Source organism: Pocillopora damicornis, chromosome 10, assembly GCF_964200805.1.
Source record: "Pocillopora damicornis chromosome 10, jaPocDami1.2, whole genome shotgun sequence".
NCBI classification, from domain to species: Eukaryota; Metazoa; Cnidaria; class Anthozoa; order Scleractinia; family Pocilloporidae; genus Pocillopora; species Pocillopora damicornis.
The window spans coordinates 8,977,124-9,002,828 of record NC_142679.1 but is presented as its reverse complement, the minus strand read 5'-3'; the positions used below and the strand labels follow the sequence as shown (position 1 = coordinate 9,002,828).

Genomic DNA, 25,705 nt, shown 5'->3' with positions numbered 1-25,705 from the left:
ATTTTCTTGGGTAAATTTATCATAACTCTGAGCATGTAAGATGGAACTGAGGAAAAGTTGATCAGGTTTCGATTCCTGGATAAAAAGGGATATTTTCTTCATCAATATGCTGATGAAAGTGTTATAATGTATTGTGTCTATTAACATGTAAACAGCTCCTAAGTCCCAGACAGACAAGATAAAAAGAAACTATAGGAGGAAATACAAAGGAAATTAGGATGAAATATATTCGTTTCACTTGGAAAACTACAATTGAATTATCTCAAAACTGTGGATAAGATTTTGGGGAAAAGTGATGGGTACAACTGAGAAATTGAGGTTATTTTTCATTCACAAGCACCATTTAGTTCATCAGGTTTTGGTGGTATTAACACCAACATGTGTCGTCTTCACTTTTGGATGCAGGTGCAGTTAAACTTTAAATAAATTAACTTTAGAACCACATCCTTACCATTTAAGGAAGCGAGGGGGGTTGACATTGAAAGGAATGCCTATAATAGAGGGGTGCCTAACAGCTCCATTTGAGGAGAGGTTCATCTGGGAGATTACATGGGAACTATGAAAATACATTTTCCTTACATCCATATAATTTGGGGGAGGGGTGGATGGAGAGTCTTTTCTGCAGGAATGCTTCCTTGCTATTATTTTGACTTTGGAAGGGGTAGTTCCTCGTCGAGGGTTCTTGAATAGAGTGCTGGTGCAAATTGTAACATTTTAACACTCTGATCCAACATTGGAAGCTTCTAGATAACTGGTTAATGAACTAAGTTTTCGGAAACTATACAGGAAAAAAGGGCTGATGGTGAATAATAAAGAAATTTTAATTATCCCACTTGAGTCGTAAAAAATACGACGACAGTTAAACACCACAATTTCTGAATTAAACAGTTTTTCTCACTCAGGAGGCCGTTTCAAGTACATTTGAAATTCTCAAGCTTTTTAAGCAGTTAATTTTTATTCAACGTATCGGGTGCTTTGGAAAATTAAGATGACTGACAAGTGAGAGGTTTATTAGTTTGAAAAACCAAACTGTTTGGCGCTCGGAAAATTCGAGAAGAAAACTATGGTCGGTCATGTTTATGCACGCTTCTTTAAAAAAAAAACGAAAAAATTAGAGCGGCTGAAGTGACATGGGTATTGAAATTTGGTGATTCAAACAATCACCAATTGAACAACGGTACAACCTAGCCAATATTTCTGCAGCTCCTCTGGAGCCATAGCTTAGGAAAATCGCTCACAACATAGAATCCAAATCAGTATCGGAACAATAAAATAATTATGTAAATGGGACATAACAAAGGCATTTTTTTTTAAATGAAATGAAATTTAGTCAGTAAGTCTTGGTTCTCCCCTTTAGGAGCTTTTAAACAATGACTGGAGTCAGTAGAGTTCTAACAGAGCACAACGAACAGTTTACGGCTGACTAAATAGGAACTGGTAGTATTTACGCTTTGCTAAGCTTAGTAAAATCTCGCAGTTTCTACGTTGAATTATGTATATCCTTTTGGCGTTAGCAAAAACACTGATAACTAAAAATCTTATCATTACAAAAGGGCAACAGTGGATCGAGTACAAATGTTTTTAGTCAACTGATCGTGAGAAAAGAACCACAGAAACTTAATAATAATAATAGTTCGTTTATATAGCGCAAAGATGTATCCACTACTTGATCGAGGCATTTTGTAAAATTATCCCTAAAATTATATCTAAAACTTACTCTGAGAATCTAAGAAACTAAAAAACTAGAAATATACCTATAAACTAGAAGCTAAAAATTTAACCGTTAGTAGTAAAAAAGGTTAACCGAACAAAGCTTTCCTCTCTAGACTGTGTCATTTTGTGTTATTTCGGGTCAACTGTAATCGTAAAATGGCCAAAATTTTAATTGTTAGCGATAAAAGTCATCATCCCATTGAGATTTTCTGTGAAATTGTGCTTCTCTCTGTTCCATATTCATGTCTGTGGCCTTAGTAGCCTGATCATGTGGCTTGACGCTATTGTTCAAGACACAATGGACATCGTGTTTTAATCAATATACAGCAACATAACTGAAGCATTGCTCCACAGATAAGCGTCAAGATAAGGAGGGATAATTGTAGTTACCTACGTAAACATCTTATTGTACTTTTATGCTTATTGATCAAAGGTGACAAAGTTTGCATCTCTTTTCAGTTAATTACACTTTACAGCTGCAGCTCTAATGCCAGCAAGATTCAGCGTTATGTTCCTCTAAACGGCAAGGTTAGAAAAGGGAAGACACTGGGTAAAGATTTGTGCTTGGAATATTACGATAACTGTGAAGACCAGGTATCAGCCGTGAACTGAACTGTTCGACAATGGTTAAAAATAGTGACAAGGCTAAGTGTTTTGTGCTGCTGACGAAATTCACACCTCGCAAATGCAGCAACGAGGAAACGTTCGCCAAACTTGTACAAATTGCATCCTATAGAAAACAACTGGAGGGACTTTACAGAACGCAGTCAACACGACACAAAAACCAGGCAGCGTTGAATGTGCTTTTTCAAATTCTTCAAGTTCAAGAGGTTGGAAGCACCGAGGAGTATTCCATAGATGGGTCCGTGTTTAAAGTTCATGTCTTAGAGGATACAGAATTTTAACGTTGTTAACCACAGGGACTGAATTGAATACTTCGTTATCGCCGACATTCTCACGGCACAATTAAACTGTAGTCCGCGGCACTTATTCAAACATTAACTGAAGTGCTTGACTGTAAGAGCACGAGGAAGTAATTTAAACAGTTCTAATATACCTCAGATATGGCCAGGTATTGGTGGCAGAATCGAGTGAAGAGAATGATCGAGTTCACCCCGATGACTTTTTCTGAGAAGATTGTAAACTCACTAAACGTGCTGTTCGATATTGAAACAAATGCGTCAGCGTTTTAAAACTCTAAAACAAAAGGAAAGTTTGAAATTTTAATTAATTTATCCGATAATTCGTTCAGCGTAGATAAAGTTAGAACGACGGCTGAACCATCTGTATTTTGTGATTGCAAGGAGCGTAAGGTTTTAGGTAATACCTTCATTTTCATATTAGATTAAAACACGGAACAACATAAAAAACACTGAATCAAAATATTACAAAGGAGAGTATCAATGCCTCAGTGCAGATTTGATAAATATTGACCAAGCGCGAAACCCAGTAAACTCAAATACGGAATTTTTTAAATTAGCTGCGAAGTTAGGGGGCCTTATAATACGTTTATAATCGCAAACACTATCTCTTTTTGGGTTTTGAAAGTCAATTAAACAGAGGTGGTTATCAGGTCGCTCCTAATTACCAAGGTGTTTTCATTATTTTGAATTCTTTGAAAATGCATTCACGCATTCTGAACTGATCAATCGTGTCCTCTTTTCGTAATTATCACGTCTGTGAACCGAAACGACAAAAGTAAACAATATGACTTTCAAAAGCCCGGAACAGTATTTTCTGTCCAAAGGGACAGCTGCATGGTTTAAAACACGGAGTCAGATAGCTTCTACTTGAAAGGCCAGCTGAAGCATCATGGCATTAATACTAAAACGAGTTTCCTGTACTTCGGAGAACGCATCAGAAGTTCTTGTGAGGCCTCCGCAAATGAAGTGTGATACTTATGGCGTAAGTTGCACGTCGGTGTTGCTTTTTCAGAGGGAATGTGGAAAAGCAGCCGCAAGTTTTATTTCCTTAGAGCAATATGATTGACTCGAGAATGTAAAGAGGCTCTTTTTCACATTATAAATGTTCTGCACAACGCCTCCGACTGTAATCTTTGTCAACAACTTATGTTCTGATAAGACATAGTGTCAGGGCCTAGTGGTACATCGTCAGGTGGCAGCTTAGCCAGGTCTCTGTAACATGTGGCCATAATGAGATATATGACCCCTCCCAACTGAGTAGGATACTAGTCTACGGCGTGTAATGCCCAGAAATTCGTCACGTTTTGAAGTACTCGGCCCTTAAATTCGACTGTGTTTTCCTCGACGAAGGTAGACACCGTGAGATTTAAGTCTCTTGCCCCAAAACACAATATCATGACTTGGTCAAAGCCCAAATGTGGACCACATGATCCACCGTTTACGTTGCTAAACAGTTAGCCACAGTCTCCCATCAAGTCTGACCAGAAGTTCTATCAGCACTGAGCTTTGCAAATGGAAGCAAACGGTGGAAAAAGAAATATGGATATTCCTACTTTTGCTCTAAGATGTCCTCAAACAAGCTTTTAACTTCATTTTTTTTCACGTCTGCTTGTTTGGATTTTTTCTTAATCAAAAGCAAAGCAAGTTCGACATCGTCGACCCACGCATCGCAAATGCTGCTGTTAAACTTGTTTTCCACATCTTTCATTTTGTGATCAACTAATTCTTCTACGGTGCATGCTGAGTTATACTTTAAATCATTGTTATGATCAGAAAGAGAGAATGACGAAGAAGAACTTGTCGTTATTGAATCCTCGGAACTAACTGAATTCCGCCGCGATTGTTTGTCTGTATTACAGCGCTCTTTTTTACTCTCCAGCTGCAGAGTCTTGAGATAATTTGCCACCTTATTTTGCCTCTCTTTAAAATTTCGCTCTAGCTCCTCTTCCCAGGTCTCTTGCTCAAGTTCAACTTGCGGCAGTTGGTCAGAAGATTCCTGAATATTAGTTTCGTTGAGTGAATCATTATCTTTACTTGTCTCAGTTTGTTTAGGAGAATCGTAAGTCTTTTTCTTCAACCACAGAGACGGTTCAGGAGTTCTTTGTGGGAATCGAGACCACTTTCTCGGCGAACTTTGAACATGACATGTAGCTTTTGTGGTTAGCGCTAATTCTTCTTTCGATATTTTTCTTCCTGCTGTTGTTAAGGGTTTCGCTACCGACGTATTTTGTTTGCTTCTGTTGACTGGCACAACTTCCTTTACTCCGGGTTCGTTGGTTTCAACAGAGTTCACAGAAGGTTCCCCTCTATTGACATTACTGGTTTGCTGCTTTGCATTTTCAGAGGCGTTGTTATCAAAGTTCTTCCAATCTGAAAAATCGTCATTGACCAAATCGTTTAAGAAAGCTTCCGTGTCATCTCCATACACCTGATCCAGTAACCCGGATGATTTTTTTCGCTTATTCACAGATGACATGATCTACCGGGTTTCTTCAGAAACTTGACTGAAATCCTTTGTTGTCAGAATCGCGAGACGGAAACTTAGTCCAGTTTACCAGTAACTTCTGTGACAGATAATTGCCAAGTTCAAACTCGAGGTCTAAAGGTATGGTTGTAAGAATGTAGCGAATGATCAAAGATATTCCATCTGACGTATTACTGATCGAGATAAATGTTTACAAACTTCAAGTCTAGAGCAACTTTCTTTGCGTCGAGCGCTGAGAAAGTGTTTGCCAATTGTTTTTTTTCTTTTTGGACTTATCTCGGTCTTTTCTCGTTTAACTTAGTCAGAGAAAAAGTTATTTAAAGAGAAAAGAGGACTTATGAATAATAAACAAAGCTAAGAACGCAATAAATAAATTATGACTTAGCAGTTTTTTGCTTCAAACTAATCATGTTATATCGTGACAACTACACACTATCGAAGCCAGGGAAACTGAACTCATGCCGCATGCAAAATTCCGAGCGAGGCCAAAACTTCTTGAAACCTGGATACGATACTGACTCATACAGCTCACGGACGAGGCTTATCCGTATTGCTTTCGCCTCAATTACAGTATCTTGAAGTATTGTTACTCCTTCATGGGTGGTATAAGCCACTCAATGCAGTTGCCCACACAGTATGTAGTCGAGTATCCTCGATAGTTCGCCGGAATCTATTTTCTGTCCAGGGTGGAGAGTGGGAATATCAGGGCAAGTTGCCTGTACAAGACGTAACTCGGCCAGAGCTCGCCGACTCCAACCTTTTAATCCAGTTTCCACAGCGCGAATCTTTTAGACTCCAACTTCCTGATGTTGTATTCTGTGATTTTTTTTCACTTTTCTTTCAAAAGCAAAGACGAGAATTCATTTGTTGACATCAGATCTGTTTCAATAGAGAAAAACTAAAAACAAACAAATGATTCGCACGATTCATTGCAATTGTTAAAATGTAAATACTGCTAATAATAGGAATCTAAATTTTGAAAAAATTTGGAGAATCACACAGCATTGTTGCACCCTTCTTACGCTTGGTATCATTAGACTTTTTGTTTTTCATTGTTTGTTTCGTTTTCCTTTTCTTGTTTAATTTGCGCAGGAAAAATCAAAATCTCTCAACTAAACTACAGAGGGAGATTTGAAAACACCCCAAAAGATTTGGTCAAAGGCAATTCCTAGCTCGATTCGAAATTGCAAGTCAGACGGTATTTACAGTCGTTTTGAAATAGAAACCACTCGTTTTTACTCTTTACTGGTTTGACAATCAGTTCTGCGCAATCGCCTACTCAGAGCAATAATGATAGCGAGCGCGTTTTTATAAAATGCGTGGTAGAATTATGGTCAACTTTATTTTGCTTCACCTCAAACACATTTGCTGCTGCTAACCCCAGCCACTAAACTCTGTTCCCTATTTCTAAGAAATGAAAGAGCGGAAAACCTACAGAGAAGGCCGGACTACATTTGCTTACAGCTCATTTCTTAAGGCGCTTTTCGATTTAGTGTCTTTATCCAAAATCAAAGTAATTACAACCACCATTTGTACACAGGGGAACACACCACAAGGAGCCAATAAGAACAAAATAAGCCAACAACGTAAAGCGTTAGAAAACGTGAGTAAAACCAAGTCATAATTGACTTACGTTTTGCATCTGCTGATTGATTGCGTGAGGATGGCGTAAGTTTTGTCGAACAATATTACAGAGCAAAGTAAAGCAAAACTAAAGCAATCTCGTATTACTTTCGACAATCGTTTTAACATTACTTTATCAAAGTTTTTTAGTGCACTATTACTCCTTCTTAGAACTATTATCAGGGTTTGCAACTGCTGTGGCGTGCATGCTTCATGTGGATGGCTTTTAAGGCATGCTTCCAAATTAATTATGATAACATCTAATAGTGATGAAGCAACTGATTGAGTCATGGAGTTAGCCACTGTTCTGAAATATCATTATATTGTTTCCTTGAAAAGTCTTTTATGACATGTAAAATTGTTTTCCTAGTCGTTGCTTGGCTTTGTTACCCTTTCTATTTGTTTTGACACCCATCCTAAAAGATATTTCTCTGTTGCATCGCTCACACCTAACGCATTCATTTTCCAGATTAAAGAATAGACATCCTTCATTTCCATGAGCACAGTGATGGCGAACTACATAACAACTGGAATCTGATTCTGTGGTTGAATTGTTGTCTAACATCACTTGTTCGTCATAATGATTTTCGCGTGTTCCTTGGTCTCTAGCTGTAGCCAGTGCCTGTTTGATGGTTCTGTACCTTTCGACTAGTTCCAACACTTCTTTTTGAAGGTTCTTGTGGACATCAAGTAATGTCATCCCCTCCCCGTTTACTTGACAGTCATCCCATGCCATGTTTGTCATAGTAGCAGAACATCTTTCCCTCGGTCGATCATCGAACAGCGCCTTTGTGTCTTGCAACTCCCTTCGTACTGTTGTAATGACACGGAGACAGATCATCGTAACATGCTCTTCATAGACAACAAGACGTTCTTGTTTGAGGCTTAAATTTAAGCATCGCTGATCAGCTATAAGCTTCGCATTTTGAAGTCGTTCTAGACGAGAATTCAGTAGAAATGTCTGGTGTCGAGTGCTTTGTTCCTGCTCTTCTAATTTTATCTGAAGCAGACCGTATTCCTGACTCAAACTCTCTATCTCTGTTTGCTGTTTCCTTAGGAAACTTTTCATTTCATTGTTTTCACGGAATAACCCGTTTACTTGAGACTGAAGAGCACAGTTTTCTCTCGTTATCGCCTTTTTTTCTTCTTGTAAGTTTCGAACTTTTTCCAGCCATTTTGATTCCCTAGATTCCGAAGCCTCGACATCAACTGAAGCCGACTTGAAAAAACTGTCTATCAAATGTGGAAGTTTTCTTTTAGATGTTTTCCGTTGCGAATCACCTGCATCTGTATTGTCTTTGCTTTTATGAGTGTAGTGTCTGTGTGCATTTTCGCCATCTGATGACTGTTCCTGATGGACGGCACCAACCAGAGCTGTCCATTTTGTTTCTTTTTCCGTGAATTTCACTTCATGTTTTTCGCTTTTGAGAGCTTCCTTCTCATTTGTATTTTTCTCATTATTTTCTCTGTAAGCACTCTCAGATGTAATAACGTCGTTACATTGGCTACTTTTATCATATTTAGGTGTTCCATTTGTTTTTTTGTCTTTAAATAGTGATGTACTCTGTACTCCTCTTTTCCATATTCTCAGCGAGAAGGATTTAAAAGAGTTTTCTGTCCTCTCCTCCTCCTCCGTCAAGTCAACAGGAATAGATTTTCTCTCAGATTTCTGGCTTGTTTCATCAACTGTTGCCGCTGTAAAGTTTCCAACCGCAGCCATCAACAGGACGATGAAATCGAGCAAGTGTGTACAGATTTTTCCACCTTGACAGCGAGCATCTTTTTCCTGGCTTAGCATTTCCCGGCAATCATGCCGAGTAGAGTAATTACAAATTTCTTGTGCTTTAGATGTTTCTACTCTGGTGCCATTTTGCGACAAGCTGTTATTACTAAATCGAACTGAGATCTTGGATATCAAATCACACAGTACGTTTTCACCTCCTGGGAAAAAACTCTTGGCAAACTTGGCTGCGTCTTCAGAAGCGTCTTCTGGAGAAGCGAGAAACGAACGCAAAACATCGGACACTCTAACAATATCTGTACACTTAAGTTCGTTGTTGTCATTCATAGCAAAGGAGTACGTCTCCATGCCAAAAAATTATGTCCCCCACTTGTTATCCTCGGTTGGTCGATTTTAAGCTTTCTTGATCTGATTCAGTTTGCACCCTAACTTCCGCGATATTTCCACACAGGCTTGACGAAAACTTTTACCTCCAACTCTCGGATCACGATAAACCAAACATTGCTTCAAAATGTCTCTTGAAAGCATAATATTATGGTCGCCATTAACGTAACAGAAACACGCCGTTCAGAGGTCCTCTCCGTTAAATTATTTACAGTTGCCCGACGCTTCAAACAGAGAGCAACAACGATGTGTATTTTGGACTCGTCAGTCTGCGGCTTCAAACTAATTCTGAAACACAATGCAAAAACAATACGATACGTGAGCAAAGCAGGTTGTCACACGCAAATACTTTATAAACTTGTCAAGTTGCCAAAGAAACGAAGAACTGAATATGTCAGACTCTACTTGAATGGAGCAGAAACATAAGTTTTTATAGGCCACTGATGCACTAAACAGCAACAAAACCGGGCGAAACGAAATTTGAATTGTCAATAGCATTTCGATTAGACCGATGCCTCTGTAACAGGTGAACTCTAATTGATTTGTTTTTTTTTTCTTTTTAAAAATGGTAACGTATCGGGATTAACTTTAATTTTTCCCAGCTAATTTCAAATCGAAATAATAAAAAAAACCCTGTGTCGTACTTTGTGCTGTATGACTTTTCCCAACTGTCAATTAGTTTTACGTGAGTCTAAACTAGCCAGAGCATTAAATTGCTTCGCTCGTTAAAGAATAATACAAATGGTGCTTAAGTAAACACTACAAGTTTTACAGTTTGAATGAATCAAGTCACTAATGAATTTTGTTCATTATTCTCAGAGGAGTTTAGTGAGGACTATTTTTATTACACGTGTTTTGTGATTTATGGGAAAAAAATGATGTGAAATCAAGTCTAAGTTTAAGGTGAGTCGTGATGAACTGCAGCTGTGAATCTGAAAAATAATAAAATAAACACTTGTGCTGCGTGACCTTCGTGATGAGAACTCCCCGTCAGGTCTCTCCTCGGTAAAAGACTTCACTGAGACCGGCTCAAAACACTGAGGTAGTATCATTTATATCGCGAAGACGTACTACTCAAGCTAGATATCTCTTTTGCAACAATGGTTTTTGGTGGGGAAAAATCGGATCAGTGTGCCAGAAAATCGCATTGAAAGTGTTGTCCAGAATTTTTGTCCACCGTTTGATTAAAATTAGGTGGATGCATTGGATTGGTGACGTTACCATTCGCCTTGCTACTCAGTACTGTCTCTAAACTAAAAACCGATTTTATCGCGAGAATTTTAAAAACCAGACATTATGTATATGAATTGTCAGAGGGGGAAGGTAAATTTTAATTTTTTCATTCCCTTTCTTCGATAGAATAGAATGCTCGGTTCTATCTAATTACGAGTTGGAAGTACTCCTTTCTTAATTGATAAACTAGTACCACACTGTAACACACTTTTAACTTTTCATATTCAAGTCTTGAATCAATGGGGAATTTTTAATACGTGTTTTCTTGCACCTGAGGCAGCTTGTTTTTCCTGTCTATTTTTGAGCCTTAATTATAGCTCCTTGTGATATTTTCTTCTGCTCTGATTGGCTATTGTGAGTACTTTTGTTTTTCCCGTGCCTCGTGTCATCAGAGATCTGGGATCTGGGACCTGGGATGACCCTGGAAACGAGACTATAAACAAATCTTAACGACAGAAATGAGGTCTGAGTAAGGCGTAGTGGAGAGATGCCTTTCTTCAAAAGAAGCAACAAACCCCCTAAAAGAAGACTTGATGCAGGGAATACAAGTTTAAGCAAGTCTAATTTAAGTCTCGCTGGAACTGGCGAGCTTGGTGAATCAGGCAATAATGCTCTCGTAAAATTAAAACTAGGACGACACGAGTTGAGTTTTCAAGATGGCGACTGGATTGCGGGTAAGTTATGAAAAGAGTCGTTCCCTGTAGAGTTTTGTGAAGAGATAACATCGAGAAGAAACTTCCATCTACTTTTTAAAGCTTTATTCCCGTATTGGATCAGCCTTTAACTGGTTCAGCCTCGTGGTTTGCGGTGGTCCGCAATTCAAATTGTAGTGGTCGAATTATTTGGTTTGAATTTTCAAACTTTAATTATAAGTGGATAAATATAATTTCTACCGCGGTCCCAATATACTTGTATTTGAAATCACCTTAGTGTAGAAATGAAATTCCTTGCATTTCCGCATTTTCTTGAATCAGATTCTTTTTTTTGCCCCAGGGAATGTCGAGGTTATTCATCTATTGATCATCATTGTCATCATTAATCTCATTACAATTTGAACGCCAGCTTTTCTTCACCTAACTCAACTTTGAGTCGTAAATTTTTCTACCCTATATACTACTTCACTGTTTTTAGAGCCAGGATCACAAAGTAGTTCTAAAGATGGAGCAGAAGTTAGCAGGTTACAGAGAGAGAATTCACAGCTTAAGGAGGAGAACAATTACCTAAAGTACAAGATTGAAGTCCTATTAGACATGGTGAGTTAAAGACAGCTGCACGCGTGTGTGACTTTCTTATTGCTTGAACCAGACTGTGTACAATTTTCAATTAAATTCCAATTTTTTCTGATCAACAGACCTCTTTAGTTTATATGGTTTGGTTTTTTGATGAAAATCCTGAGGAAGTTTCCCCCCCCCTTTGTCTTTTGTAAATTATGTGTACATATGCTTGTGAATAAGAAGAAATTTGAAAGAAACAGTTCTCTAGAGTACTGAAATGACTTATCATGGGAAACAAAACATACAAACTGTGGAAACTTTAATTTTTTCAGTGGTCATGCAGGTAGTTCTTAAACAAAAGTACATTTAATGATTGGCTTTATCTTTGACTTTTTTGATTTTCTGAACTCACTCCCTCTTAGTGACACCCACCATGTTTCCTTTATTTCATTTGCAGATGGCTGCCAGCAATGCTGACTTGAATGTAATGGAGAAAGAACTTGACACTTTGCAAAGTCAGAAACAAGGCCGCAGAGTAGCAAAGTAGCAATTTTAGATGCTGCTAACTTTTATTTATCAGAGTATTTTATTAGTAAATGAATTTACTAAATTCAGGTTTCCTACTTGTAATTGATAGCCACAGAGTAACAAAGTTTAGTCAGAGCTGTATGTATATACATTTGTATTTGAAAATAAAGATCAATTGTATTACAAGGTATATGGATTTCCAGTCCATTCACACCTCACAGAACAAAGTAGTAGTGGGACAGGCCATCATTAGCATCAAATTTCTTTGCAAAAGCAAAGTAGAGATATTGGCAGATTGAATTGGAAATGGCTAAATTGAATTGGTAAATCTATCCTTAAACCCTTTAACTCCCATTAATGACCAGAACAGAATTTCTCCTTACAATATCAACTGCATAAGTGATGAGAATAAAGAAAAATATCAATTTGGGGTTAATTAGTTGACCCAAGACTAAATTCTCTAAACTAACATAAGAATTGTGTGGTTGACAGTATGGAGAATTACAAATTTGATCTGGGAGTTAAAGGGTTAAACGCACTAAAAAGATGTTTTAAGATTATTGTTTTCTAACATGTCTATTCTGGTTGAATAGTTTCAAGAAATATCTTCTTTTGGCTGTCCTTCTGGTTTTTTTTTATCTCTGTCTACTTCTATTTTAAAGTGTGATGCATGATTTTGAACTGACACAATGGAAAGAAAATGGTGTCTCCAGGATTAATCCTGAGGATTTTATATAAATATTATTTCAGTTGATTAGCTTGCCTGTACCTGCCCCATTATGCAGTGAAAACCTTTGAAATCAAAGTTAGACTACTGTCAGTAATAGCTTACTTTACAGAGAGGTTAGAGCACATGATATACTAAAAAATACCTAAATTGCCATTCTCTTGAAAAGGTAACACCCGGTAGGAGTGACTACCTGTTGTTAATGCTTAGAATTAGGCTACATACAGTCATTAACTTATTAATGTTAGTCATTAATGCACTGGCAGAGGCTTTTCCTATTAAGTTCTTGATATCGTTCTAATCAATTCAACTGCTATGTTGAAAAGAATTAACAAACAATTGAACACAATACATTATTATGGTCCTTGTTAAAAGTTATAACAGCATAATTACTTCTTTTTCAAAATATCACAATTGTTTAATGATTTTGAAATAACCTTTTTTACCAAACTCATCATAAATTTTTCTGTATAAAATTAATAAAAAATTTTATTTTGCAAAATTTGGCCTGTGAAGGTCCACAAAAACCTCAAGGTAGGACTTGCCTTATTTATCAAAGTAAGAAAGAAAGGGAGGAAGAGGGGAAAACTTTGAGTAGTGGTGACTGTTTTTGTTTTGCTACTGTCACTTACAATCATTTAAAGTGATACTGCTGTTTTGTGTAAACAATAACAAATCAGTCTTTCTCTGGTCTCTTAAGTGACATTTACCAATTCAATTGAAAGACAAAACAGTACCAAAACTTCAAAGTTTCAGACAAGATGCAGATTTGTAGAGTGGTGGTTAAGAAAAAAAAAAAGGAAAATACCATGTACAGTTCGACCTCGATTATCAGTACTTTGCATTTATCTGGACTTCTTTCTCTGGTCCCAGGTGGTAGTTTGAAACAAACTGATTTACAGCAATTTAGGTTGATGTAAAACATTGTTGGATAGCCTAAATAACTCTTTGCGCAATAAAGATTTAACAATGTGCGTCAATCCTTGCATAACATTGTTTACTGATATATGATACAAATTTACTTCTAACTAGTGACTGAAAACTGTGCTTAAATAGTACAAGGCGTTTTTTGCAGCTTTCTCATGTGCTGCTTGTTTTTTGTGGCCCATTCCACCACATACTGTTGGTGGTTTTGTATCAAGCCTCACGAAACACATATAATTGCCATCATATCCTTTTTCTGGCAAGTCATGATAAGTTACAGTAAAGCCTGATGTTTTTCCTTCGTCTTCAAGAGCTGAGCAAAACTCGTGACTAACACTGGTCTCTGCATCAACAACAGAAGGTGGAGTACTGCAATGATGGGACACTGTGTTCAAACAAGGTTCCTCAGTTTCCATTTTATCATATAAATCGCTTGAAAGAAATGGAACTGGTGAGTTAGACTGGCTACTTCTTGAGGGACTTGACCCTGATAGAGGGCTTAGTCTAGAGTGCTTGTCAGGAGACTTCCTTAATGGGCTCGATGATCCATTTTTGTGTGCACCTACTGGGGATGAACCCTAGGGAAAAATAATTACAATTACTATTTTGATTCACTTTCATTTAAAATAAGATCAACAATAGCTGTGGCTCTAATACTAAAAATAACTAAGTGTTTTCAACTGAAACTAAATAAAAGAAAAAAAAAAAGAAAGTGGTTTCTAAAGATGATCTTTGCATGTTTCAGTAGTGCTTTGTAGTGCAGCAATACATACATTAAATATTGCTTTCAGTTTTGTGGATTATATTGGATGCACAGGACTCAATGTATTGAAAAAAGTAACCTTTCAAATCCAGCACTTGAAAGGGAGAAACTATTTTGTATCTGCACTAAATTGTCAAAATTAGTTTCTCTAAAACTCTTGTACAGATGAGACACTTCCATAGGCTGTTGATTGAAGCCTCAAGCTGAACACTGTGAATTACAACCACCATTCCCATATAACAGTGACACAAGCACTAAACCTCACTCTATGTTCATATTACTTTGTATTAAAAAACCCAACTCCATGATCTGATTCATCCAAACAAAAAACTGTCTAAGAATTGATCTTTTTGCATTGAATAGCTTGTTATACCTTGGTTACATTTTTCTTCTTTTGTTATTTTTTGTCATTTATGTACCAATACAAATACTCTGTTTTCCATTTTAATTCACAGGATTTTATCTACCTTAGGTGCCTCACTGATCATGCTCAACATTTTCTCTGCGGCAAGTTTCTTGGCTGCTTTTTTGCTGCTTCCATGCCCTTGAGAAATCCAATCTTCAACCTGAAAACAATCAAAGATTAATCTATTTGAGATGTGCACTAGGCACCCCTGAAAAGATTGCATTTTTGTATGCACAGCATTGGTTTTGTAACAATAAATGGATACACAGGGCTATTAAATAAAAAACAAATGTTAAATTCTTATCATTTTTCTTAGCCTATGTGGGTGGCTGGTAGAGGTTAGGGGAAACCAAGGTGGAAGAATTATTTCAATGACCTCACTTTGGTATAACACCTTCTGACACAGAGCAAAGGTTAATTTTCACTTTTTACATGAAAAACTCACTATTGTATTGAATTCATAATGATAACCCAGTACAAGCTATGGTCAAAATCTTCACCTGGATTTAAAGCCCTCTCAGATTATTAAAGCTTGGTAGACTTTTAATTCTAATCTATTAAATAGCTGCACCAAATGGCTGAAAATGGATGGTTTCAAAATCTACATTTTTTTTCAATTCCTAAAAAATAACCAATCAATAAATTATTGAAAGTAATAATATCAGGACCTTGCATTCAAAAGTGAAGGTCTTCATGTGTGCTTCTCCCTCTTCCTGTGTCACATTGTAGACTGGTGGAGTCCAGTTCTTCTTCATACACATTTCTTGCAAGCTACCGATAGGATTTAAGTCTGTACTTGGCAAGTATAGGCTCCTTCTAGCTGGACTTAATGAAGATGTTGGAGTGGTACTTCTAAATGGTGTATGGCTTGGAGATCCCTGAAAATAATCAGTAAACAATTGAAAGAAGATGAGGAATGAATGATTACCAATTCATAACTGGTTGGTCATTTTGACATATGCTTGTAAAAGTAAATCTACCACCCTTCAGATTAAAAAAACTCAGCCCAAATAAAAAAAATCAAGACAATAAATAAGATAAGTACATTAGCAACATTCAAAGGTGTGGCAATGATCACGCAAGAGACCAATATTTACTACATTTGTAACAACTCATGGGCCAGTCAAAGGCGTATTTTTCTCCTCTATTTTACAGGTCAAATTGGTTCAATCATGCTGCCTTCAGTTCAAAACTGACAAAGAAAACATAGTGAATTTCATTTCCCTACCAAAACTTAAGAAAAATGAGAGAGATATATTTTTCCTAAGGAGAGGTATTGGGAAGTTAGAATGAGGTGTCATAACAAATTAAAAAAAATGAAATAACCTGTAAAAACTCACAAGACCCCTATTTGTAATAACACTGAACAAAAGAAGAAGGTCTACAAAATACACAATTCATCTTTCATTCCCTGCAAAAACCATTTAACCAGAATTTTGGCTGTGCAAGTGAGAGTGGTCAGAGTTAAAGTGGCTTTTAAACTTATATTAAATTGTTCAAAAGATGACATTTGCTTCCTAATTTAAAGATTTGTATACTTACTATTGATTTTGTATTTCAAAAAGTTTGAAATGAAATGGATTTGGCGAGGAAATGTTATTTTCCTTCCCTTTTTAAAAAAGTGTGACATCAGCACTTTTATAAGATTTTTCAAAACTAATTATTTTGAAATATTGTGTGGTTAACCAAGATTTTCCCTATGAATGTTGATAGCCCTTGATAAAATATAGTTTGGTTGCCTAGTCATTGGCCGGACGAAATTAGATTCCCGACAGCAGGCACTGCCCTTTGACTACCATTTGTCTTTGTTTCTTTACTTTACATTGTTCCTGAAAAATGTTTGCCCCCAGCCAAAGAAGAAAAAAAAACTTTGTGTATGTATAATTAAATTCCACGTAATACGAAACAGCATTATTCAAAGTAAGGAATTTAGTAAGAGGATGTATTCAATTCTAAAGCTTGAATTGAGAGTTCGAATTTGCGCGAGGGAAAAACATTGTTGTGTTTGCTGTTGTTAACAATTATTCGTGTTCTCACCTTAGACGCTCCTGGTGAGGTTGTGGTACCACCAGTGTTACTTCTGATGAGTTCCAAAGCTTCCTTCGCACAGTTCGCTTTGGCCTCTTTTTTGCTGTGTCCCGATCCTTTGCATTTTATCACACGTCCAACTTTGACCTCACAAGTAAATATATGCGTATTTATCAGTCCCATGGCCAATTCATCCAAGTAGTTGAAGATCACAGGTTGTCTACTTTGAGCTCCTGCTTCCATCAACAAACTTACGGGATTCTTCGCTCTGTTTTCAGGAGACGAAATGATTTCGTTTATTTCACGCAAGATGACGTCCTCCATGTCGCAAGTAGCTCGGGCTCGACTAGTCTAAGGTATAAAATGTTTCTGCGTTTTGAATGTTTATGGGCGCTATAACTCTAATAGATGCAAATGTATGATCAGGAAGGATGGAGTTGCTTTCTCGGAAAGTGTGATTTCCGTGAAAGCCACTTCCCGCCATCTTGTAATTTCACCAGAAAACCTGGGTATGAGAGCACACTGGCGAAGCAGTGGCTGGTGGGATATCTTCTTCCAATTCGTGGAAAGCGCTCAACAGGCAAAATGTCGATGCTTTCGGCGGCCGCGTTGTTAGATGAATTAATGGGGGTCGATAGAGATCGAGCCCCCAATGAGAAAAAGACTGCCCTACATTGGTCTGATCCTCAGGTAATTTTTGGTTACTTTTATAGTAGTTTATTGTTGGTTATCTGTCTAGTTCGGTTCGTCGATAAAACTAACGCTGATAGCAAGCTTGTTTCTTTTACTTTTCAGGTTTGCAAATACTTCCTTTGTGGATTTTGTCCTTCCCAGCTCTTCGTTAATACTAGATCTGACTTGGGTTAGTACAAAACCGTATCTAATTTTTTTGTAAAAATCGAATTGACTAACTTAAACTTGCAAACCGGGATAAACCGGCCGCATGGTCTTGAGTCAGTGTTTTAATTACGAAGCAATGAGAGAGTCAGCGATCAATTGAATAGCATTAGAGACAATTAAACAATTCACCGGAAATTTCCACTGGCATTTTAAACTCAGTAAGGGTTGTATATTAAACTATATTGATTTTCTTTTACTTTTGTCTTTATTTTAATCTGTTACTTAATGTGAAACGTAGAACAAGTGAAAGTTTGAAAACGAATGATGTGCGTTATATAATCGGAGGTGTGAGGATAATGTGAATCATCACGAGTGAAAAATGTTAGTAATTTTTAGTAAGCTGATGTTTAAAACCCGTGGGTTTTGCTTCAAGTCAAAGTAGCGTTTGGTGTAAAACTAACCCGTGTTCGGAAAGGGTCATGACAACGTCAAAACTGTACCCTGCAAGAACAATTTTTGTGTGAGAATGACGCAATCAACTCCCAGCAATGAAATTGCTTTGATCAATGTTTCATTCTACTTACCGAAATTAGTAATTATTCATTCTGTAATTTCAACCTAACGTTGGTGAACAAAGAGCTGAAGTACACTGTAACCTACATATGTTACTGGAACCTTTCAAGTCTCAAGTAAAAGATCAAAGACTCCAATTGTATCTTTTGTTGACAAAAAAAGGATTTTACACACAATTATAATTTACCTTGAATCTCTAGAGAAAGCCTTATGCAAAAGACTAAACATAACTTGCTGTTAATTTTTTTCTTAGGCCCTTGTGAAAAGGCACATGATGATCGGTTGAGAAAAGAGTAAGTATTGGCAACACATACTTTTCTGTTAATGTTGAGTGTATCGTTCCGTAAAATCGTGGGAGTAGGGGGAATTGCTGATAATTAACAACTATTCACCAAAGTGGAGATGGCTAGTGGAGGATATGTACAAGGTGGCAAAGTTGTGAAATAATATTGTGAAGTAAACAGTGAAATAATATTAATGATCTTAATTCATTTATTCCTGTAATGATAACAGTATTTTTGGATGAATAGTAAAGGATCTTTGGAGTTAGAGTGCTCAGTCAGAGTGCACCTTCAATGCTGTTGACTGTTTTAGTGTGTACTGAAGTAGGATAATAATACTAGTTGGCACCATCATACCAAAACCCACAAAGTTTTAGAGCTAAAATATTTGAAAGTGAAGGAAAATTGGCTTTTTTGATACTAATTAGGAGCTTTGATGTTTTGGTAAGAATGTTCCTAAGTAGGTTTTTGGATGAGATTCTACTTGTTCTGTTCAAAATTTCTGTAAAATGTGATAGCTTCTCAGGGCAGAGCTTCCTTACAGACATAAAGTAATGCAGAATGTATAGTTTCATCAAAATTTTTTCTTTTTTTTTCCTGTGTAGCCCTAGTACTTATACTTGTGTGCTGTTTGGGTTAATTTGATAAATTCTTGATGTTATTCCCTTGAGTTGTTTTTTAATGTTCTTAAATGGTATACTTTCAGAGAAACTCTAACTTCTACAATTTATGTCTTTTTTAAAACACATTTAGGTATCAAGAAAGTGGTCGTTTCAAAAAAATGAGGTATGAAGAGGAATTTCTGAGGTATCTTCAAAACATTATGGCAGATGTGGACAGACGGATCAGGCGAGGACATACCAGATTGAACCTCAGTCGTGCACAGGAAGAGAAGGTGAAAACATGTGTATTATAATTATAACACATCAAATCATTTGATCTAAGATTTGTGATACTGTTAACTGCTGTTTTGAATCTTAGGAAAATTACCTTCTCTAACTCAAATCACTGCTAGCAAAAAAAAAATATTTTTCCCCCAGATGTTTGTCATGTTTTGCAAAATTTTAAATGACAGTTTCCATGGTTTTTTTTGAAAATTCCTAACTTGACTTTTTGATTAGACCAATTTATTTTGCAGTTGCCAATTAAGCAACAAATTTGAAGTTATGTCGTGGATCTCATGTGCAGTAAAGTTTGAAAATTAGTCTCGTACCTTTCAAAGTCGAAGGTGGTTAACCATTATTGTCTCATTTCATATATTTCTTTAGTTATTTTAGAATCTGTTGAATTTGATGACAGTGCTGCATCTGGTAATCGATGACTTAGGCAGACTTAGTTCAGCAGTTTATTTTATTTGTTTTATTTTAATCTGTTCTCATTTTATTGTACTTTTTTTTATAAATAATGGTCTTTTATTTTTACATTACTCTTTTGACTTGCATACAATTTTTTTGGTTGAATGGCTGTGGTTTTTTTTTCGGCATGCACTCTTATGTACCAGCTACCTCTTGTTTGACTCTGTTAAGAATCATATGACCTTCCAATGGGATAGAAAGTGTTAGATACTGTGTTTCTGTCACAGGAATTGGCAAGTGGCAAGCCAGACAGTGAAAAAATCAAAATGCTTACCGAGAAGATTAATGCTTTGTTAGAGCAGGTGAGACAACATGTATACATCTTTGAAGACTCTGGTACTCTTGGCTTACTTGCTGTGGTCACATTTTTTTAATAATACAAAGTTTAAAGAAAGTTATATTTTTATATCATGTTGTATAGGTGTTTGTTTTACCCCTGTCATTCCCAAGGAAATAGTGTATTTAGGTTATCTAACCCTCCTGTTGGATTTTAGTCTTTTACTGATGATAAAAATGGTCAATACATCAACCAGAGTTAGTTTGTTTTGACATTGTTTAATTTTTGTTTGAAGTCCTCTAAGCTTGTTTTTTGCCTATCTTGTCAAATGTTGTGGCATGGTTTTGAAGAAAGAGGGAAGCAGAATAAATATTAAAAGTTACAAAGTATTTGCATGTACAGCTCTTTTTGGCTATGATTTTATCTTCCTGCTAATCAGATTGCAATCTCTTTGAATTGTTTCTTGTCAATTCAATGTGTGTAGGTTGAACAATTAGGGTGTGAAGGAAAGGTGGAAGAAGCACAAGGTGTTATGAAATTGTGTGACCAGCTAAAGAATGAGCGTGAGGCTCTCCAAATGGTAAGATACAAATATTTTAAATGTTATGCTGTAAATGGTTTGAGCCTAGGTGTAACATTGGATCTTTTAATAAATGTGAGTAGTCCTCTGGAGGTTTGTTATCAGCAGTGGTGACTGATGTTTTGATAACCAAAGCTGTCCTGACCTATCCTGAAGTCATTATAAGAGTCAAATGACATAGACTGATAACAGTTCTTTTCAAGCCGACCATTATGTAGATAATCAGACTACTAAATCAATTGGATATTTAAGAAACCAAAGAAACTATAATGGGTTGAAAATGTACTTGGAGCAGATTTAACCCTTGAACTCCCATGAGTGACCAAGACAGAATTTCTTCTTACAAAATTAATACAATATCAACCAGATAAGTGATGAGAATAAAGAAAAATATCAATTTGGGAATAATTAGTTGATCCAATACTAAATTCTCCGAACTAACATTACAAAAATAGTATGGTTGACAGTAAAGAGAATTACAAATTTGATCTGGGAGTTTAAGGGTTAAAAAAGAACTTTTCATGGAGAAAGCCCCTTTTCATCATAAAAGGTCTCATTCATGTGGCACTCCCTTTGGAAGGTTAGTTAGATGGAGAAAACTCAACAGTTTGTTTGCAGTGTTAAGGGAAATACAATTTGAGACAGAGGATCAGTAACTAAGAAACTCAGATGTGTGGTAACTATGACTGAGTACAAGAACAGGCAGTTTTTCATTGACGTCATAACTTCAATTCCCAACAAAGATGTTCCTTGTTATTAATGGCCCAAATTCTTGGTTTCATTTATATTGGATCAAGGAGAAAAGATTAGGTACATCTGGGTGGGTCTCTTCTCTAATTGAAGTCACATTTGTAAGGGCTTGTCAGATATTTTGAACACAGTCTTGGCTAGTTCTATTCTGTGATGCATTCTGGTAGTCTTTAGGAAGATTCCTAAAGGCTACTTTTTATCCCAAAGAAATAATTTTCTCTATGTCCAAGTTTACTGCAAATCAAGAAATTCTTTGTTTGAAAAGGTTATTCCTTTTGTGGGCCTACTAGTGGTTGAATGGTTGAGTGGAACCAGGTCATTTGTTGTCTGGTTCAGTTTCTTGTTTACCATTGCTCAAAGGTGAGCAAGGACCTTCCCGGATGACAATATTGGATCAGTGTCAGTATCTGAGCAACTGAGCACCAACCCCTCCCCTAACTTAACAACAGCCAACTGATAACAAGTTGGGGTCAATGTTGGGTTAGAGGAGGGGAGGGGTAGCTGTGCAGTTGCTTTGATACTGACGTTGATCCACATCATTCATGATGATTTTGGTGGCCTGCTTGTGGAGAGAAGGAGATAAATTGATCATTCAGAGTATCATTCATTTTTCTATAGAGGGTAACTTTGGAAAGGTTCTGACCGATTTTGTTTGTCACTTTTGTTTGCTTTGTTTTACAGCAATCGCGTGACCTTAACTTAATGTCTGCTCAAGAAAAGCAAATGGAAGTGTGTGAAGTTTGTGGTGCCTTTCTTATCATTGGTGATGCACAAACTCGAGTTGATGATCACTTACAGGGAAAGCAGCATATGGGTTATGCCAAGATCAAAAGTACCATTGAGGAACTCAAGGTGAATTGGGCAATACTCGCACTGTGTCCCAGTGGTGCTTCAAAAATAATAATACCACCCTTGCATTGATCTTAGTCCTAATACCTATCTACTTTATTTGCTGTCCGGACTGAAATTTAACACTAAAATTAAAAAATTTCATTACTGTACTTCAGTTTAGTCTTCCTGTAGAACGAGTTTTAAGTGAAAGAAAAAGGAAGATACCTTAGGGAATAACTAGGTTACCGAAAATTTGCCCTGCTCGCTCTAAATGTCCAATTCGTTGCAATGCATTTACTTGATTCCTCTTGTATTTTTTTTCCCTTCAGAATAAAAGGAACGAAAGGTCTCGGTCTAAATCCAAAGAGACGATGGAAAAAGATGAAGGTTCTGAAAAAAAGCGGGAGAGGGAAGGAGAACGGAGCCGTGACCGGGACCGTGACGGGAGAAAGGACCGTGACAGAGACCGTGATAGGGATCGTGACGCTAGAGGACGCGAAAAGGATCGTGACAGAGATCGTGACAGGGATCGTGACAGAGATCGTGACAGAGATCGTGACAGGGATCGTGACAGGGATCGTGATAGAGATCGTGACCGAAGGAGAGACCGTGATCGTGACAGAGACCGTGACCGCGATAGGGATCGTGACAGGGACAGGGACAGGGATAGGGACAGGGACAGGGACAGGGATCGTGGCAGGGACCGTGAACGTAGAAGGGATCGTGATCGTGATCGTGACAGAGATCGTAGCAGGGACCGTGACCGGGATCGTGATCGTGACAGAGACCGTCATCGTGATAAGGAGCGTGATGGTGAAAAGGACCGAGATCGTGACAGGGATCGTGAGAGATCAAGGGAAAAGGAGAAGCGGCGTGTTGAGAAAGATGAAACGAAAGACGGAGATGGAGAAAAACTCGAGGAAAAGGAGAACGAAAATGGGGAAGATGAGAAAGAAGCTGCAGTCGAGAAGATGGAAGGAACCGATGAAGGTTACGACAACCAGGAGAAAGATAAGTCCGTCAGATCTCGAAGCAGGTGAGTGGTGTCTTTAAGGAGTGATATTAAATGAGAGCATTATGCAGAGATGGCAAAGTTTTAGCACAGTTAAGCCGATTTCCAATTAGTTGTTGATAATGAGAAGGGTAGACATTGTTATTTTGGGTGCTAACGTACAACGAGCTGCCCACTGATTAAACACCCCGTAAATTGGATCAAGAACTGAAGGCTACTGCGAAAGCAAAGCTACCTCAGCTCAGCAGAACGGAACAACAAAGATTGAGGTACCTCATTCTGTTGTGATTTTCAATTTTGAAATTTCCTCAATTCATTGCTTGTACTAAAGTCATGGCAGCAGCTATCATCTGGGCTTGAAGATAACTGGAAACACAAGGTACACACGCAAAGTTTGAGTTCAATTTTTAATTTTTTGTTAATTATGGTTTTCAACCAAGCTGATCAACCGAGGATCGTATGTAAGGTAACTTTCCTGTTTGTTTTTGAAATGAAATTTTCGTTTCTATTCGTAATTTTTTACTAAAATGGAGTCAAACGTCTCAATGCCAAGAATCGCTCTCTAAAAGGAATCGATGTCGCTGCTCAAACCGAGTGGCAAAAAGTTAAGTCACAACTGGAAGAGAGTCGAACGTCGTGATCATTTGAAAGTAAACTTTTTGTTTGAATGTTAAAAGAAAGAGAAAAAGAAACAAAAAAAACATTTTAAATTTAAAAGTGAGACCTTGGGAAGTGAAAGAATTCGCCACAGCAACGGAATTGAAGGTAGCAGTTGTTGTCAGACTTCAGTTTACCGTATTAAACCAACTTACGTTTCCAGTGAGTCACTCAAAGGATATCAATCTCTACCGGCGGATCAGCCAATCACTCAGTCGACATCTTGTAAGAGGTATTCTCCCAGGTATTTTAGATCATCATGTGTTTTGCGTAAGACCCACCAACGCCTATTTTCAGCCAGCCGCCGAGGAATGGTTTTCCTCATACGCACGACGTTCTTATCGATTTAAGAGTGTACATTATTTGGTAAATTATCATTAGGTGTGTGTGTTCGATATGTTAATATGGTCCGGAATGGTTAATCTTGTGTTTCCCTAATGGTGGAGATACAAGATTTAGCCTTTTAATTTCTATTTCACGGTGATCATTAAGTGACCTAGAGGACTACAATTTAGCGAACCTGTGTGGTTTGTGTTGGTGGCTTTCTTCTCTTGATTGAGTAGTGTACGAGTGTTCATTTGTTTGCTTGATTGAACTCTAATATCCCATCAGTGAGGCGTTTTTTGGTTTTTCTTTTCCTTCCACTTTTCCACTTTTTGGGAATTTTTTGTTTAGTTTTCGAGGATGTCTTTTTGATAGTCTCTTTCTGTGTCCCTATGGAATCTTTGGATGTTTGTCGTTCTCTTGCATTTACTTCTTTGGGCGATGAAGCGAGTTAAAGGAAGGAACGGCGCACTCACAATATCTGGCTAAATCCTCAGTTGTTGTTGGTTTTTTCAGCTGGTGACTAAGGGTCGCTTCTTGTTCAGGGATTAGTTCGTTGAAGTCCAGCTCAGGCTTGGATAGCCTGATCATCTGTTGGCCCCTCGGCCTAAATGGTTTTATGTCATTTACAGGTCACGTGAGAGAGAAGAACACCACGACAAGACTGGGTCCTCGTCCCCAAAGAGCAGGTCTCGATCCAGGTCCCCTCTATAGTGTGCAAGTCCAGTGAATCATACCGCAGACCAGAAAAGTGATGGAGAGCAAGCCCTGTTTTTTACTGAAAAGTTGTCATTTCTAGTAGGTTAGTTTACTATAAGACGAAAACATCTTAAATTCTAGGGTTCGGTTTTACGTTTAGTTACCATGAGCTTCAGTAAATTTATAGTGTTGCCAACCCGTAGAACATAAACATATTTCTCAGAGGTTCGTTGTTAAGAGCCTGCTACATGTGTGTGTTACTCGAGGATTTCATTGCAAACAATCCTTCAACTTTCCTTTGAGCGATGTCCTTTTCAGACACCCCTAAAAGAATAGAAAGGTTTTGAACCAAGTTTTGTCTGTGATTGGACCGGTGTCTTGAACATTGTGGAAGATTGGAGTTCTGCAGTGGCCACAGCATTCAAGATGGCGGGTCCATGATGAAATGAAGATAGTTCAGGTTGTTCGCCATCTTTAGTATCTCGTGTAGTTAAGTGGCAGCTACAACTTTCGCTCACTTATAATAAACCAGAAGGCACCTAGATAGTTCTTTCCTTCCGTAGATGGTCGAATCCTGCAACAAGATAGTACACTCTTGTATTTAGGTTGAATAAATCAATTCCTTTGGTGAAAAGTTTGAACCATTCTTTTGAGGAGCAAAACCGCAACATTTAATATTGATTTTTTTGTTATGAAGAGTCATGGTTAGCACAATCTGGAAAAGGTGTCGAATTGTTATAATTATCTTCAAAAGCCCTTTCGTTTGGTTTGGGTCCTTGAAAGGTACTTGATTTTTTCTTCTGGTTTTTGAGTTGTTTAAATATTATGCACCTT

At 37.4% G+C, this 25,705-nt stretch overlaps 3 protein-coding genes across 3 annotated transcripts; 2 read left to right on the top strand and 1 right to left on the bottom strand.

Moving 5' to 3' along the window:
• The first annotated feature begins 9,876 nt into the window (after positions 1 to 9,876).
• Positions 9,877 to 12,034, top strand: LOC113682148 (protein chibby homolog 1). The gene is made up of 3 exons (XM_027199305.2): positions 9,877 to 10,776; positions 11,234 to 11,355; positions 11,774 to 12,034. Exons 1-3 carry the CDS (start codon positions 10,590 to 10,592, stop codon positions 11,861 to 11,863), a joined length of 399 nt encoding a protein of 132 aa, XP_027055106.1. The 5' UTR covers positions 9,877 to 10,589; the 3' UTR covers positions 11,864 to 12,034.
• A 933-nt stretch (positions 12,035 to 12,967) lies between these two features.
• Positions 12,968 to 17,206, bottom strand: LOC113682146 (RISC-loading complex subunit tarbp2). Its single transcript, XM_027199304.2, has 4 exons — positions 16,702 to 17,206; positions 15,333 to 15,542; positions 14,726 to 14,824; positions 12,968 to 14,073 (listed from the first exon to the last, which is right to left on the bottom strand). Exons 1-4 carry the CDS (start codon positions 17,014 to 17,016, stop codon positions 13,600 to 13,602), a joined length of 1,098 nt encoding a protein of 365 aa, XP_027055105.2. The 5' UTR covers positions 17,017 to 17,206; the 3' UTR covers positions 12,968 to 13,599.
• Positions 17,101 to 25,505, top strand: LOC113682145 (uncharacterized). The gene is made up of 9 exons (XM_027199302.2): positions 17,101 to 17,382; positions 17,488 to 17,554; positions 18,359 to 18,398; positions 19,140 to 19,281; positions 19,969 to 20,043; positions 20,503 to 20,598; positions 22,030 to 22,200; positions 22,509 to 23,215; positions 24,805 to 25,505. Exons 1-9 carry the CDS (start codon positions 17,101 to 17,103, stop codon positions 24,884 to 24,886), a joined length of 1,662 nt encoding a protein of 553 aa, XP_027055103.2. The 3' UTR covers positions 24,887 to 25,505.
• Positions 25,506 to 25,705: the final 200 nt, after the last annotated feature.

Excerpts from the sequence above, each read along its gene's own strand:
- LOC113682146 (XM_027199304.2), bottom strand. The coding sequence starts at position 17,016 with ATGGAGGACGTCATCTTGCGTGAAATAAACGAAATCATTTCGTCTCCT. Across the intron at positions 15,543-16,701 it reads CCTCACCAGGAGCGTCTAAG|GGATCTCCAAGCCATACACC; the intron begins GTGAGAACACGA and ends GATTATTTTCAG. Across the intron at positions 14,074-14,725 it reads TGATCAGTGAGGCACCTAAG|GGTTCATCCCCAGTAGGTGC; the intron begins GTAGATAAAATC and ends ATTTTTCCCTAG.
- LOC113682148 (XM_027199305.2), top strand. The coding sequence starts at position 10,590 with ATGCCTTTCTTCAAAAGAAGCAACAAACCCCCTAAAAGAAGACTTGAT. Across the intron at positions 10,777-11,233 it reads AGATGGCGACTGGATTGCGG|AGCCAGGATCACAAAGTAGT; the intron begins GTAAGTTATGAA and ends CACTGTTTTTAG. Across the intron at positions 11,356-11,773 it reads TTGAAGTCCTATTAGACATG|ATGGCTGCCAGCAATGCTGA; the intron begins GTGAGTTAAAGA and ends TTTCATTTGCAG.
- LOC113682145 (XM_027199302.2), top strand. The coding sequence starts at position 17,101 with ATGCAAATGTATGATCAGGAAGGATGGAGTTGCTTTCTCGGAAAGTGT. Across the intron at positions 19,282-19,968 it reads GTCGTGCACAGGAAGAGAAG|GAATTGGCAAGTGGCAAGCC; the intron begins GTGAAAACATGT and ends TTTCTGTCACAG. Across the intron at positions 23,216-24,804 it reads TCCGTCAGATCTCGAAGCAG|GTCACGTGAGAGAGAAGAAC; the intron begins GTGAGTGGTGTC and ends TGTCATTTACAG.